At 49.6% G+C, this 15,530-nt stretch overlaps 1 protein-coding gene across 10 annotated transcripts in view; it reads right to left on the bottom strand.

The window, feature by feature from the left end:
- The window catches only part of SMARCA4 (SWI/SNF related BAF chromatin remodeling complex subunit ATPase 4), an 85,926-nt gene that overhangs the window by 32,574 nt on the left and 37,822 nt on the right, over window positions 1-15,530 (bottom strand). For all 10 annotated transcript variants that reach the window (XM_088792508.1, XM_088792507.1, XM_074338172.2 and 7 more), the window contains 7 exons: window positions 12,072-12,193; window positions 11,583-11,733; window positions 10,011-10,174; window positions 4,674-4,740; window positions 3,523-3,633; window positions 1,754-1,996; window positions 10-123 (listed from right to left, as the gene is read on the bottom strand). In XM_088792508.1, coding sequence (XP_088648634.1) covers window positions 10-123; window positions 1,754-1,996; window positions 3,523-3,633; window positions 4,674-4,740; window positions 10,011-10,174; window positions 11,583-11,733; window positions 12,072-12,193 — 972 coding nt within the window. The remainder of the gene's footprint in view (window positions 1-9; window positions 124-1,753; window positions 1,997-3,522; window positions 3,634-4,673; window positions 4,741-10,010; window positions 10,175-11,582; window positions 11,734-12,071; window positions 12,194-15,530) is intronic.

Raw genomic sequence — 15,530 nt, 5'->3', positions numbered from 1 at the left:
CTCCGGTACCTTTTCGGGCAACTGAGCCTCAACCTCCTTCTTGAGCCGCCGGAGCAGGAAGGGCCGCAGTACTTTGTGGAGACGACGGATGATGAGGATGGTCTCCTCCTCGTTCAGGTCCACCTGGCACACCGAGAGAGATGTAAATGAAGTGTGACTTCTGAAGGTAGAGCAGGGCCGTGTGCAGGCGAGCTAAAGGTTATCTGGAGTCGGCCTACGCCCAGCCTCTCCTTTTTAGACTGCTTTCTTCTTTATGGGGCTTGGCAGGGCACTTCTGCCTTTGGAAAACAGCAAGGATCTGGTCCTTCCCTGGAAATCCTGGGATGTGGCACTAAAGGCCCCTGGGCAGCAAGCCGTGTTTCTTCCCCAAAGTAATTCAAACTCGTGCCCGGACACCCACCAACATGTCCAAACGAAAGCTAAGTGGCACCGTGGGGGCCATTCATAAAAGGTATATACTGGATGATTCTCACAGAGGCTCCATCACTTGGAGCCCCATATCCGCTCTCCTTTCAGCCAGAGTGAATGGAAGGCAAGAAATACTGCTCTCCCAGGGTACCTGCTACTCTGATCAAATTTTTAAAAAGTGAAAATAAGACGACACCTAAACGTTTCTTCTTTGGGTTCCCTGAAAAAAAATCTCGTTTGGCAAAGCTTTTGCTCAACTTGAAAATGGATAAAACTAGAACGTGTGCTCCCCAACTCTTGAGATGGGGGTCCTGGGACTCTTGGGAGAGATTTGTTTCTTCTTCAGAAGGGCTTCAGTCTCAACTGACGCCAAGGAGGGAGGACCCCAGGGACGAGGTTAACAGAAGCCACACCACACACATGGTGTGGTGGCCCCAGCTGTCCTGCATTTGCCTGAGGAAAACCTCCTAATCAGGAACTAGAGAGCAGTGACACTCCTTGTTACCATCTGCAGTTGTGCCCACTTCCTCAGTCACCAGGCTCTGGCGGCTCAACTGCCTTCAACAGAAAACGCAGCTCGCCCACAAACATAGCTCAAAGCCAATAGAACAGGAGGCTCATTCTGGAGCTGGCTTGGGGACTTCATCACATAATGAAGACCTGACTGCTGACAGGCCACATGCCACAATCTGGTTTGCAGACTGACAGTGCCTCCCATGGCCATACAATGAGATACACTGGTCACAGAGCTATTTAAAACAGAACTTACAGAATCTGACCATGTTGCTTCTGTGAATGAAAACTCCTGAACTTCCCACCGCCCTGAGGGTGGAACCTGAACACACTGAAGGGACCGACAGGCCCCTCAGACACTCCAGCTGCCAGGCACACCCTGCTCTGGCCCCACGGCTGCCTCAAGGCCATACTCCTCATTATGCCCTCCCCGCACTGGAGCGCAGGGTTAGGGAAGCCCTGAGCGTCTCCTCACTGTGCCCGCCCTGTGCCTGGAGCGCAGGGTTAGGGAAGCCCTGAGCGTCTCCTCACTGTGCCCGCCCTGTGCCTGGAGCGCAGGGTTAGGGAAGCCCTGAGCGTCTCCCCACAGTTCACCCTCCCGATCTCTGCCTCTCTCTGGGGCCCTCGTGGCTCTTGCAGCCTCAAGGCCAAGGCTGATTTGTTCCATGAACACATGGACTCGAGCTCCGGCACCCAGCACAGGCCTGGCCCATGGTGGTGGGCACTAAATATGCACCCACTGAGGCAAGCAGCTGGCCCAGGACCGTCAACACAGGCACAGGTCCTCTGAGCATGACCCACCATGTCCACGTGGCTAGCCACCCACACACACCTTTTCTCCGGTCATGGCAAAGGGTGCATTGAACCACTGCTCGAAGGTGCTGCAGCTCTTGAAGATGGTGGGCAGCAAGAAGTTGAGGAGTGCCCAGAGCTCAGGGAGCTTGTTCTGCAACGGCGTGCCCGTCAGCAGCAGGCGGCGGGGGGCCACGTAGTGCGTGTTGAGGACCTGTGTCAGCTTGCAATGGTGGTTCTTCATGCGATGGCCTTCGTCCACGATCATGTACTTCCAACGGATCTGCAGGCCCAAGAGCAGGTGTTCAGTGGAAAGGCCGCAGGGCGAGACTCTCACAGCCACTAAGCAAGAGGCTCTAAGGGGAGGGGCCATCGAGGCGGAGAACGTGGGCATGACGTCCCTACGGGGGGACCAGCACATAGATGCACCACACAATGCACCTCCGTAAGTCAGCACGGAGTGAGGACAGACAGACAGGCTGCTGGATGGACAAAAGCATGTTGCAGAAAAGTACTTTGGTTTCCCCCCAAAATGACATATGCTAGTATGGAGCAAGAAAAATCCCCAACAACACACCCTTCGCTGATTAGAGGCCCCCAGAGGTCTAGAGGGGACATGGTGCGGTAATGAGTCCATTTTCTAATCAGTAGGTTGTGCCTCTAAAGGCAAAAGTGGCACAGACACGCGCAGAGTGTGAGCTCTGGGGGGCTGGGGCTGCGCCCCACAACCTGTTGGTGCCTCCACACCTGAGGGTACGGGTTCCATGCTGATCCTATGGGTGCATGGGAGCCCCAGAACCACCCTGCGTGAGTCTCCCGGGGACACAGTGAGGCCTGAGTGAGGCAGTACACAGCAGCCACCTCCCACGAAGAACCTCCATCACATGGCATTCACGTTAGTTAAAGCCCTTGCCAGAGACGCACAGGACGGCTCTGGACTGAGTTAGAGGGTGAGCCCCACCGCACGTCTGCTCCCTGGCCCTCACTTTCCTCACTGTTGACTTCGGGATGCCCATCAAGCCCCCAGTAGCATTCTGACCGAGTCCCAGAGGCGCGGCAGCATATAAACACCTCCTCGGTCCCTGGGTCAGACTCTACCCGTGACCTCACTGGATGGCTAGTGCAAGGCCAGGTGCAACATCTTCAGCCTTGACACCTCCCCAACCAGGAAACCAGCTTCTTGCAGGCAGGCACGGAACGGTGTGTTTTATATCTGGGTCACAGTTTCTTCTCAGTAATTAAATGTGGCTTAACTAGAGCCGCCTTCACAACTACGTCAGCTAAGAGGCTTGCATAGCCTCCACTGAATGCGCCAGCCCCGCAGCCCAAGGCTGACACGCCACACAGGGCCTCAGAGCGAGTCATGGGCTGGTTTCCCGTGGCTGCGATCGGGGAGGCACAGCCACCATGGAGGGAGGGCCGAGGCCTCTAGAGACAGGTGGAGACAAGGCTGGACTTCTCGTGGCCTTGCCAGGGACTCTGCAGGTGGGTCAAGAGGCACCTGTATGACTAGGTTCTTTGGGCAGAAGTACTGGGAGGAGCGAGCCCACAGGCTGTGTAGATGGTCCCATCTCTGGACCTGAACCTGGGAACAGCCAGAGGCAAACCCAGGGTCACCTTGACCAGGACCTTTCACACACACAGAGCAGCTGTCTTTAAACACACGTGCAGGGGTATCACTAAAAAATTACTTGCAAGGGGCTCTGAGATGATGAGACGTGTGACACAGACATGACAACCCTGGATCGGCAGGATCACGTGCCCCTGACAGCACTGAGTACCTGGTTGCTTTACACGAGGACACGCTACCTTTGCAAGGATGTGCTTGTCTTTAATGATGTACTCGTACGTTGTTAGCAAGACATTGAACTTGCCGCTCCGGAGCTGGGGGACAAAAGCCCTTCTGGCTGCTGGAGAGCCCTGTGAGGGAAAGAAGACATGAACACGTGAGCCTCCCAGGCCCCCAGAGGCCGAGTCCCAGCACCCCGATGACGGAGGAGAGCTGGGCAAGGCTGCTGGCTCCTGCCCTCCAACCCCAACGCGCGAGTGCCAACTGCAGGGAACGGAGAAAGGCATGTGGGGCATTGGCAGCCCGGACCCTCTGGGGGGCATGCTGCCTGCACCACCCTCTGCCCCAGTTCCAGTGGCCAATCAGCTTCCACCTCTTCCTGGGTCCCATCTCAGGCCTCCAAGCTGGAAACCACAGCTTCCCCCTAACTGCCTCCCACGCGAGCGTCAGCCATCGAGATCACTTCGACGGCGGCTCCAGCCTCTTCTCAGTTAGCGAAGCTGCCCAGACCCTCCCAGTTCCAAACTCCTGGCCAGTGTGACCCAGGCCCCAGTTTTCTCCAGGCTCACATTCCAGACTGATCTTCACTAGGTCCCATAAGCTTTTGCCAGAACTGCACTTGACTCTCCAAACATACCAAGTTCTCCCCACACATGCTCTTCCCTTTGCCAGGACCCCCTTTACCCCACAGCAAAGAGCCTCACAGCACAGGGCGAAGGGCGTGGGCCAGGGAGCCCAACGGTCAGGCATCACCTGGCTCTGCCACTAAGAGGCTGCGTGAGGCCGTATGCCTCAGTGTCCCCACCAGGACAACAGGTACACTTAGGCCTCATTTCACAGGGTGAAATGATCTAGGTAAGTCCTCATACATGATGAATGAGTTTTAACCAAAGCTCAGGTGAGAAGGACGAAAGCTTCCAGTGAGTGCATCAGTCACCAGATTTCACAAATTAGCGCATAACTTCACTTTAAAAAAATGAGCATTACCCCCAAATAAACAAGTGATCTCAAACCGGTGTCAATAACACGATCCTATGTATGTACTAACATAGGAACATGCGCACCTATGCCTCATGTATTAATGCAGGCTGACATCCGTCTGCACTCACCTGCATTCCCCACTCTCCCACCCTGCCCTCACCCACGTTCACCTCGTCAGGCTGGGACATACCTTGTAGGACACCTTCACCACAGAGGGGGCCCACTTGTCAAATTCATACGCCCAGTTTGACAGTGTTCTGACAGAAACAAGGAAGCAACAGTCAGGTTCTAGTTCCGGGAACAGCAGCTCACTGTTCACCCCGATGTCCACTGGGAGGTGAGGCCCACATAGTTGTGACCCTCAGAGCTGGCAGAGTAATTAACCATCTCCAACGGTGGCCAAGCGAGGGAAGGAGGAACAGGGACACACACAAGGGTGGGGGTGGGTATAGGGACAGGGAAGAGCCTGGGTCACCCTCGGCCGAAACCGGGAGGCCAGAGTGGGCTGTAACCATGGCTGGACCTCACAGACCAGTTCTCTGTCACCACTGTGGGGGTCACAGCCCCATGAGAACAAGCCATGTGCTGCAGACCTACTGCCAGAAAAACCAGACAGACTCACGGTGCTTCGTTTCAGGTTCAAAATCGTGCTAGAGACCATGCTATGCTATGGAGAACTGGGAGAACAGGACACACCATCTGTATCTTTTTGCCACTTTGAAACAAAGATGGGAGCCACTGGGGGCTCTGGCCCAGTAAGAAACGGAACGAGGACAGTGAGCAGGTGAGACCAAGCTGGGCTCAGGCAGAGGGCGGAGTGGGAGCAGGATGGGAGTGAGAACTTGGGGGACTTCTGAGCAAGGCCAAGAAGAGGGGGGAGAGAGACAGGCAGTGACTGGACGTGAGGGTGGGCAGAGGCTGGTGAGGAGGCACAGGTCACTAGGAATGGAGGCAGCCTCAGGAGAGGGTGATGGCAACAATAAAGCCAAGTTCACAAGGGGGCGAGTTCTCAGAGAAATACTGGGACACAGATTTTCGGTGGGGGACCTCAAAAAGTCTAGGCTGGGTGGTGTGTAAAGCCAGAACGCAAAGGATGAGTGGTAGCGACTACCGGTTCATCCAGCTCTTCCCTCCAAGGAGCTCCATGAAGGTGGTGCCGTCTCCACCTTAAACCCACAGCTCCAAAGCTCCCTGGCAGCCAGGGCCAACCAGGTGCTCACAGTCGGAGCCAATGAGAAGGAAGCTCAAGTCGCTGGGGGGAAAGCCAGGGAAAGTTCTTGAAGGGAGGTGGGGAGTGGGGAGACTCAGCTACCGTATGCTCCCGCTCCCCTTTGCCCTGCCCATTATGCTGGGAACTGAGATAAGATGACAGAGGCAGTGCAACCATCTTGCAGCCATGAGGTAAGAAGTCTGAGAGCGGAAACCACACGCAGAGTGACTGAGCAAAACAACGCAGGAGCCTGGGGCCGTGACAGCAGCTTCAAGCCACTGCGCCGCCTCAGAAGGCCTGGCTGCGGACTCCCCCTTACTGAGCGTCAGCAAGATCGCCTCGGCCCAGTCACCGAGGTCTGGCTGCTACCGCAGGGAGCAATGGGGGGCAGCTCAAGAGAAGTCAAGGGCTGAATCCTCAGGGGTGGGAGCACATGCAGCAGGAAGGGAAAGAGTCGGGGGGGGGGGGGGGACTGAGGAGATAGGGGGAGCCAGAGGTCAAGAAGGGGGCAGGACATGCAAACTCATGGGGGACAGCTGCACCCCAACCACTGGAGGGTGGAGCAGGATGCTCACAGTCTAAAAACATTCTCCAGGGCATGGAGAACATGACATTTGACAGACTGGACCCTTGTCTGGGGGCACATGGGCGTAACGGGCTGAAGGTGAACACATGGCATAACCTCACTGAAGGGAACGAGGGAAAGGAGCGCACGTAAATGACCTTGGGAAATGGGGTTTTAACCGGAAACTAAGTCGAAAGACGAAAGGAACTGGATCTAAACACAATACTCTAGTTGGTCAAGTTGGTTCTCACGGGTTAACTATTCTGAAAGTGCTGTACACTGGGAACGAACAAGGCGAAAGCCGTAGAATGAACTGCGGGGTCCCAGCTGAGTCGGAGACAACAGTACGAACATGTGTCTGACTTACTAAATGTCAGGTGACTAGACACAGCAGTGATGGCAGGCAGGTGCGTACAAGGCTTACACACACACACTAAGCCCTAGTGCTGTTCACGCAGAGGGCCCAGGACCTCCCAGAAGCAAGGAGCACACCTAGCATCCCCACGTCATGGTTTCCAATTCCATTCTCTGACAAGACAAACCAGGCGGATTCTAGGCCTGGGGCAGGAAACGGACAAGCAGAGCTTGGAGCCTCTTTGGGTGCTAAAGAGCAGAGCTCAAAACACCCCACAGTGATGGGGGCGTGTTACAGGGACAGAGCTCCTGATGGTGACAGCTGGCATGATTTGAGCGACAAAACAGATAAACGAGTATGGGCGTTTAGCCCAAAGTATAATATAAATACCTGTGAGTCCATGCTGATAGAAATGATTTGAATAAATGTACAATTGGGAGAAGAAATCTTCTGTACAGAATCCCAAATAATTTATGTATTTATTCCCCCTCAAGGAGGTAGAGCCCACCCCATGTGTACGGGCTGAAGGTAATGACTTTTTTCTAGAATACAGTATGGAAGGGGGGAAAATGAGCAACTTCACAGCAGAGAGAGCTGACAAATACTACCTCAACCAGGAGATCAAGGTCAACATCAACCGTGAGAAGTCATGGTGAGAGTAACTGCCCTTGATGTGATGCGATGAGAGGGGCACTTCACCTCTAGTCTTCCACCCCCAAACCCATCATGCCGCATAAACATGAGAAAATTACAAAACACCTGTGCCGTCCTTACCACCATCAAAGTCATTTAAAACATGGAAAGTCTGAGGGACAGTCACAGGCCAGTGAAGGCTAAGGAGACATGAATTAAAGGATCCAGGAATAGAAACTGGACCTTAGGGGGGAAAAAAACCATTGAAATTCAAAGTTCGGAGTTCAATGAACAGTAATGTGCCAGGGCTGGTTCCCAAGTTGTGACAAACGTAACAGTCATGTAAGAAGTTATCAACAGCAGAGGAAACTGAGGGGAGGGTATCCGGGAACTCTTTGTACTATCTTCACAACTTTTCCATAAATCTAAAAGTATTCAAATAAACAACCACAATACAATGACAGGGACATGTTAAAACCAACTGGAAGGGTCCCCCAAGGCCACATCTGTGACAAGTTAAGGAAAAAAATAATGACAGTGTCCATTCTGGGTTCTCATAATGGTAAGAGCCCACTGTAATATAAAGAATGCCCTGACTAAATAGATAAATTGGGGAGAAGAGACAGTTCTTTCCAGAGGAATTGCCATACACGTGGAAGGAATGATGAAAAGAGAAATCCACTATTTATTTGGTCCCTCCTACGGTAATAATTTCAGGTGAGACCTATCTAACAGATGCTGAAATTACTGGGACAGTACGATGAGAAATGGGGTATTTACATGGTTTCTAAGTGCCTTCCCACAAGATAGTTAGGATTACAAAGGACAACTCTTAGTGAGGAAACCAGCAGGCACCGCATAACCCTCCCGTGATGGGGCCCCTTGGCACGTTGCGCCTCCCAACAAGAGGCCCCAAGAAGGGCACAGCATGCCTCCAGAGTGTCAGAAACAAGCACATCACACAATCACCATCTGAGGGACGGTCTACCAAATGCCTGGCCAGGGTTCAAGTGTCAAGATCATGAAGGACAAAGATGGACTGGGGAACTGGCACAGATGTGCCACAGAAACGGGACAGCAAAACACAAAGTGGGATTCTGGACCACAAAAAGGTTATTAATGGGGAAACAGAATAAGGTCTCTAGATTCATTAACAGTTTTAAATCACTGCTCCCTTCCTGGGGTTAAGATTTGAGAGGCTGGGTGAAATGTATATAGGAATTCTTTATACTATTTTTGCAATCACTGTAAGTGTGAAATCATTTCAAAATGGAAAGTTAAAAACGAAAAACGCAGGCCGCAGTACAGCACATGGGAGAGAGCTATCCCGATGAAGATGAAGACACGTCTCGGGGGAATAAACAGAGAGAGGGGACTTCAATCTCTGCAGTGATAGGTGACAGTGTGCAGGCAAGTGCAGCAGGAAGCTGAGAAGCAAAGTTGGGTTTGACCTGGAGGTAGGAGGAGTCAAGGCCATCTGCCAGCCTGGGATCTCCTATTGCACCAGAAACAGCTCTCTCCATGAAGCCTGACAAGGCGGACCATTTTATACCACGAGGAAGGGAAGGCAGAAAGAAGAAATAAATTTCTCCAAGTTAAATTACGGGAGGCTTCTGGGGCCTCCCAGCTGTGGGCGCGTGGCTGGAGGCCTGGCTGTCTTAAAGGCAGGAGGGCACGAGTACTCTTCCCTTCATTTGCTGGTCTGATGGTGACGGGGTCCCCACTGAGCACTGGGCCAAAGTTAAGGGGGTTCCCCTCCAGGCCAGGCCAAGTATACACAGAAGCCTGGCCACCATCAGAGCAAACCATCCCCAGGACCGACACGTGACCTGCTCTGGGTCAATGAGAAGGGGCCATCAGACTTCTGGAAACACCCTGGTGCAGGTGAGACATTCTGTGGCACAGGCTGAGCTGGGAAGGGGGTGCCTAGAGAGGCTGGTGGACTTTTGGACCCAGAGCGGTGTCTGCTAGAAGAGGCCAGCGACACAAAAGGGTGGTGAATGAGAGCCTCCTGGGACGCTGTGTGGGTACCCCGGCCCTACCACACATCCACACGTGAGCATCCGTGATCCCTGGGCCGGGCGCGGACATGACTGCCAGGGTTCCAGTGCCACTAGTAAGGAGTGGAAACTGGGTTTACTCAAACAGCTCCACTCCACTCTCCTAGCAGGAGGATCTTCAGCCCGTGACTCCCTTGTGTGGGATTTGCTGGTTGGCAGGCTTGAAAAGAACCCTAATGGTATCCTGGGAGAGCTCCCCCAGTGGAGACAATGGATGGAGACTGTCACCCGCCCCTTTCCTATCATGTCCTTTGAAACCAGGGGCAGGCTGTTAGGGGCTAAGTTGTGGCCTCCTAATATCCACATAGTGAAGTCCTCCCTCCAGGACCTCAGAACAGGGCTGTGTTTGGAGAGAGGGTTTCTAAAGAGATAATGAAGTTACACTAAGGTCATCAGCGTGGACCCTAATCCAGTGACTGGCATCCTTGTAAGAGTAAACCAGGACACAGACGACACAGAGGGAAGACTACGTGAGGACACGGGGAGAAGATGGAAATCTGCAAGGCTGAGAGAGGTCTCAAAAGAAGCCAACCCTGCTGATACCCTGTTGTCAGACTTGTGGCCCCGGGAAAACAGTGCCTGCCGTTGAAGCCACCACCAGGCTGTGGTGCTGACTGGGGCAGCCCGAGCACACTGACCCACAGATGTCTGAGTGAAGGCTGGGGTGCCAGGGACAGCGGGGTGCCAGCAGCGGGCGCACTTACGAGAGAGGGACGATGATGAGGAAGGGCCCGTTGATGCGCTTGTGCTCCATGAGGTACGTGATGAGCGCGATGGTCTGGATGGTCTTCCCCAGGCCCATCTCGTCGGCCAAGATGCCATTCAGGTTGTTGTTGTAAAGGGACACCAGCCACTCCAAGCCCTTAATCTGCAAGGAGAGGGGTGGCTAGTCTGAAGCCCCCGTTGGGTCTGAGCACGCTCCCCACGCCTCGGGGACTCGAGCACATCAGCCACCCACCACCACGGTCGTCTTTATTTGGTACTTTGCTCTGAACCATCCTGGTCCTTTTTTCTTAGCCTCATCCTCAGCAATCATCCCCGTCAAATCACAGGGCTGCTGTGTTAGTAATGTATGTACAGTATAGAAAATGTCTTCTTCGGGTGCACATCTGAATAGCTAAGTTTCTATGTCACAACATCTGTCACTGACACCAAGCGACACAGCCACTGGGACAAACCTGCCCACAACCACGCGGCACACACTTCAGGGGAGCATGAGGGCTTCAGGGGAGCCTGCCGATGAATCCACCACTTGGCCAACGGCTGCCTAACCATTATGTCAAGACTCACTGAGAGCTTTCCAAAGCCTGTGATCTTCCTGCAATATAGGCAGTTACAGAGAAGACAGTTTCCAAATTGAATATAATGTTATGAAGGAAAACTTGGATATTTTGTACCAGGTTAAGGAAGTTACTTTTGGCCAAGCTTTAATTCCTTTGATTATACTGGTCAGTGGAAATTTCCACTGGTCACTGGTTTCGACTCTTTGGAACTTGATATTGGCCTGGAGGTTCTGAGAGTTCTTTCAAGAAAAGTTGGGGTTCAGGGGTCACAACCAAATGGAAAATCAGGGAGACATGTTCTTTGGTTGGAGATAAACCAGATGCCTCTTAGGAGCTTACAGATGAGCTTGGGATGTGGGGACACAGAAAAGGGAACTAGCATGAGCAACTCCGGTTCATGGCTGTTCCAGGCCAGGCCTCACAAAGAGCTTTAGCACCGGCGTCACCTCACCCTCACAGAACGAAGTGGCTGAGCCCAGGGCTCTGGGCTCCTGATCTCTAAGCTCACTCCTGTCTCACACTGCACAGAGCTCCAGGGAACATGGACCAAGGGACTGTGGACCCACACCTGGGGCCTGTCCTGGTTTGACCACTCCAGAGCTGTGTGATTTTGAGGAATCACCGACCTCGCTGTTCCACAGTTGCCCCCCGACCTGTAAAATGCGGAGGATGACAATCCCTTTGTTAGAGTTGCTGGGGATTCAGAAGCTAACCTCATAGAACACACTGCTATCCTGCCCATCAGGCAGATCAAGCACCCAGCAGATACTGATATACTGCACCATTTCACTTCCTCCTGGTGGCTAACCTAACAGATCACGTGTCTGCATTACAGACAGGGAAACTGAGGCTTAGAGGGAAAGAGCGAGGTACCCAAAGACAAAGAGTGGAACATGAACTTGGGTCTCACCTGACCTCAGCAGCCTCCCACAACCTGGGAACCCCTCTGCCAAGACTGCCACGTGGGCATGTCCTCCTCCTACCCCGCCTCACCTGGTACTGTTTGAGGACGCCATTGACCATCAGCGCCGACTGCTTATCCACTCTCTCAGTGACGGCGTGGGCCACTGCATAATAGGACTGCAGGCCACGAGCAAGGGCCTGGGACACGCCATACTCATCATCAACGTCTTGCTTGGCATTCCTGGAAGCAAACAGAAGCACTGTGTGAGGACACACATCGCCATTTATGACAATGTACTTCTGACAGAAGACTCTGGAGCCCTTCCTGCTTGATGACCCACAACCTGAGCCTTAGGGTAAATAAAAGTGTAACTAGACAGTCTGAGGAGAGACAAGGTAGCGACTACTAACCCAGGGGAGGGAGAGGGGTGCTAAGACTGGACTCCCCTTTGTGTTTCCACGCTGGCTGCTGTCTGGATGGCGATGAGTGCCATCCAGGGAGAAGCTGGGATTCTAATGGTCCTGCCCGTCCCCCTGCGGGAAGCTGGTGGAGTAGGAGCGTGTGCAGGGACGTCTTACTCAATGATGTGCCGGGCGTCCACCTCGGAGACGTCATCACTGTCTGGATCTGGAATCTTCTTCTTCTCCTCCACAGGCAGAGTGGGAGGCTGCGCTGGCTGTGGCTGTTCCTCCTCCTCCTCCTACCAATAGATGAGCCCGTGTCACTTCAGGTCACCCCACAGGGACGGGCACAGGACTCATAGGGGAAATCACACTTTTGGAAGCAAGTGATGCTTTTACAACCCTCACGCCTCTTATCACGGAATGTGTCATGACTCTTCTTTGCATCTTTAATTGCTCAGTATATTATTTTTAGTTTTCTAAGCACAGAGTCCAGACATTCCTTTTTAAGGCTATCTCAGGGTATTTTGTACTTTTGTTACTAATAGTAGATTCCTTATGCTCCCCTGTACTCATTAAACAAAGTATACTACACATTTGTTGCCCAATCCATTCAAGCAGTTTTTCACTTGAATCTCATGGATTTTCTAAGTATTAAACATTTCGTAGCCAATTTTCAATCTTTATTGCTCTTTATTTACTTCCAGTTTTATTAATATGGCTAAAACGCCTAAAACTGTCAAATAATACTGGTGATAACAGGCATTCTAGTTTACTAAGAGGTTTTCTATAAACATATAAATTAAGTATGAGTGTTGTGTTTCATTAAAGCGATTTTTCAGCATTTACTGAGCAGGTGATAAAGGGATTTTGCATGACATGTTGATAAAATACACATGTGTGTATTTCCCAATATTAAATCATCCTTAGATTCCTGTATAAGTTATATACAAAATCCCACCAGATTATTTTCTTTGTGTATAATGGAACTGCTATAAAACTAAAAAAAAATGTATTTGTAATTAATCAAAATTCAGTGGGATTTCCCTTGGGGCATGAAAAATGATTTCATAGATCACTTGGAATAATGAACAGATGATAACAGCACAAACGTTTTGCCCCCTCCCTCCCACCCAAAAAAACAAACCATAACTGGTACAGACTCATCCTAACTGATAGTAACACGTATAAAATTAAAACAGGGGTGAGACTTCTGGCTAAGTCTGAGTGAGGTGGTCAGCAATTTCTCTCCTCAAAAAGCGACTTTACAACTGGACAAAACTGGCAAAAGCAATCATTTCAGAGCTCTAGGAGACTGAGAAGTATTAATGCTTGAAAAACCACTGACCTATGGGTAAGAAGAGTGGGAACTTGTAGTGTTCTTACTTGGGACTGCTTGCATTTCTCCTGCCCCACAGCTCCGTCATGAAGGTTCTGCGGGCAGGCAGGCTGTGAGGGCTGGCTGCTGAAGCTGATGGGGAACTAATTCATTTTGTGGCGGTGGGCAATCGCCATTCCAGCGGCACTATTGGTGGCGGTGAGGCTCTCAGCAGTCATTGGGAAAGCATATTAGTAGCTGAGGCTGTGACTATGTGCGGGGGAAATGAGAAAGGGCCTGGCAGAAAGTAAAAGCCAGGGCAGACTTGAAAATGGCCTAAATGTGAAACTTGTTTCCGCTATACACATTAACCCATTGGCAGGAGACAGAAGCCTTACTGGCTGGCTCTAGGTGTTTAAGTACAATCTCTGCCCGATCGAATGACTTCTCCTTAAGAGTCAGGATTAAAAAAAAATGAGAATAAAATACAAACAATAAATTGATCAGAGACACCAAAGGAAGCACACACTGTAGGGAAAATAATTTCATATATTTAGCCCAGGTAAATTACTAAACAGGCAAACAAACAATACCACCAAAACAATCCCCACTAGAGGTGAAGTCAGACTCTAGAGTGGCTAAAATAGGCTTCCCCTAACAATGACAATACCAGCAAAAAGGAGGAAAGTGTGATAAGTACTCAGGAAAAAAGTAATTGAACCAGTCTTTATTCCCAGATGTTGGGACTTAGCATACAACCTTTGAAACTATTATTATACGTATGTTCAAAAATATTGTAAACAAGTCCAAAAAACTAAAGGAAACCATCTTTAAACACAATGAATCAAGAAATACAGAATATCAATAGAAGACAGAAACGATAAACTCCCAAATTTGATGGAAAGAATAAAACTACCCAGCCAAAAAGCTGAACAAACACCAAGGAAAATAAATACAAAGAGAGGGTTCACAAACTGCTAAAATCCAAAGACAAATAGAAAATCCTGAAAGCGAGAAAGATGAAAATGAATCATGAAGTACAGAGGAACATCAATACAATTAGTGGCTAAATTTTCATCTGATACAAGAGGCCAGCAAATAGTGGAACGACATAGTCAAAAAGAAAAAGGCTGTGGACAAAGAATTCTATATCCTGCTAAAGTATTCTTCCAAAATGTAAGCTAAAGAAATACCATCCCAGATAAACAAAGACTGAGAGGGGCGGCTGGTTAGCTCAGTTGGTGAGAGCACGATGCTCTTAACAACAAGGTTGCCGGTTCAATCCCCCCATGGGCCACTGTGAGCTGCGCCCTCCACAACTAGATTGAAACAACTACTTGACTGGAGCTGATGGATCCTGTAAAAACACACTTAAATAAAAATAAAAGTTTAAAACAAAAACGAAGACTGAGAGAATTGTTGCTAGCAAACATGCCTTACAATAAATGATAAAAGAAGTCTTTAAGCCTAAAGGAAGTGACAGCAGACAGTAACTCGAATCCACAAGAAGAAATAAACAGCATCATACATGGTAAATACATGCATCAACATAAAAGACGCTATAAATACATTTTCCCTTACTTCTTCCCTAATAACTTCTTTAGACTAAGTATGGAGACTACATAAAGTATTAATCAGAAGACTGTGTGTTGGGTTTATGACATATGTAGATGTAATATATATGACAATAACAGCACAAATGAAGAACAGCAAAGAAGTTATACTGGAGCAAAATTTCTATATTTAACCAGAATGGAGTTATTATTTATCTTGAAGTATACTGTGATAAATTAAGATTCATATTGTAATCCTCAGAGCAAGTATAAAGCAAATAACTAAAAAAGGTTAGTAATGATTGAAACATACAGAATAAAATGTTACCCTAAAAAAGTCAACACAAAAGAAGACATTAAAGGAGGAACAGAAAAACAAAAAAAGACAAGAGACAAATAAAGAAATAGCAAAATAGCAAATGTAAACAAAAGTATATCAATAATTAAATTCAAATGGACAGGTTTAAAGTAACATATAATAAACGAAAAACGTATATCATACCAACAGTAATCATAAGAAAGGTGAAGTGACTATACTAATATAGATCAAAAGACTTTAAAACAAGAAATATTACTAGAGACAAATACAGATATTTTATAATGATAAAATATTAAATACATCAGGAAGATATAAAAACGAAGTATACCTATCAACAGAGCATCAAAATATATGAAGCAAAAATTGACAGAGTTCATAGGAAAAATAAATTCAACAAAAATAGTTGGAGATTTTACTATTTCATTCTCAACAACTGATAGAACTAG

This window comes from Rhinolophus sinicus, chromosome 15, assembly GCF_057876585.1.
Source record: "Rhinolophus sinicus isolate RSI-liver-muscle chromosome 15, RSI-T2T, whole genome shotgun sequence".
Classification (NCBI taxonomy): Eukaryota; Metazoa; Chordata; class Mammalia; order Chiroptera; family Rhinolophidae; genus Rhinolophus; species Rhinolophus sinicus.
Note: the sequence above shows the minus strand (reverse complement) of the source record. Positions and strands in the feature narration are given on the sequence as shown.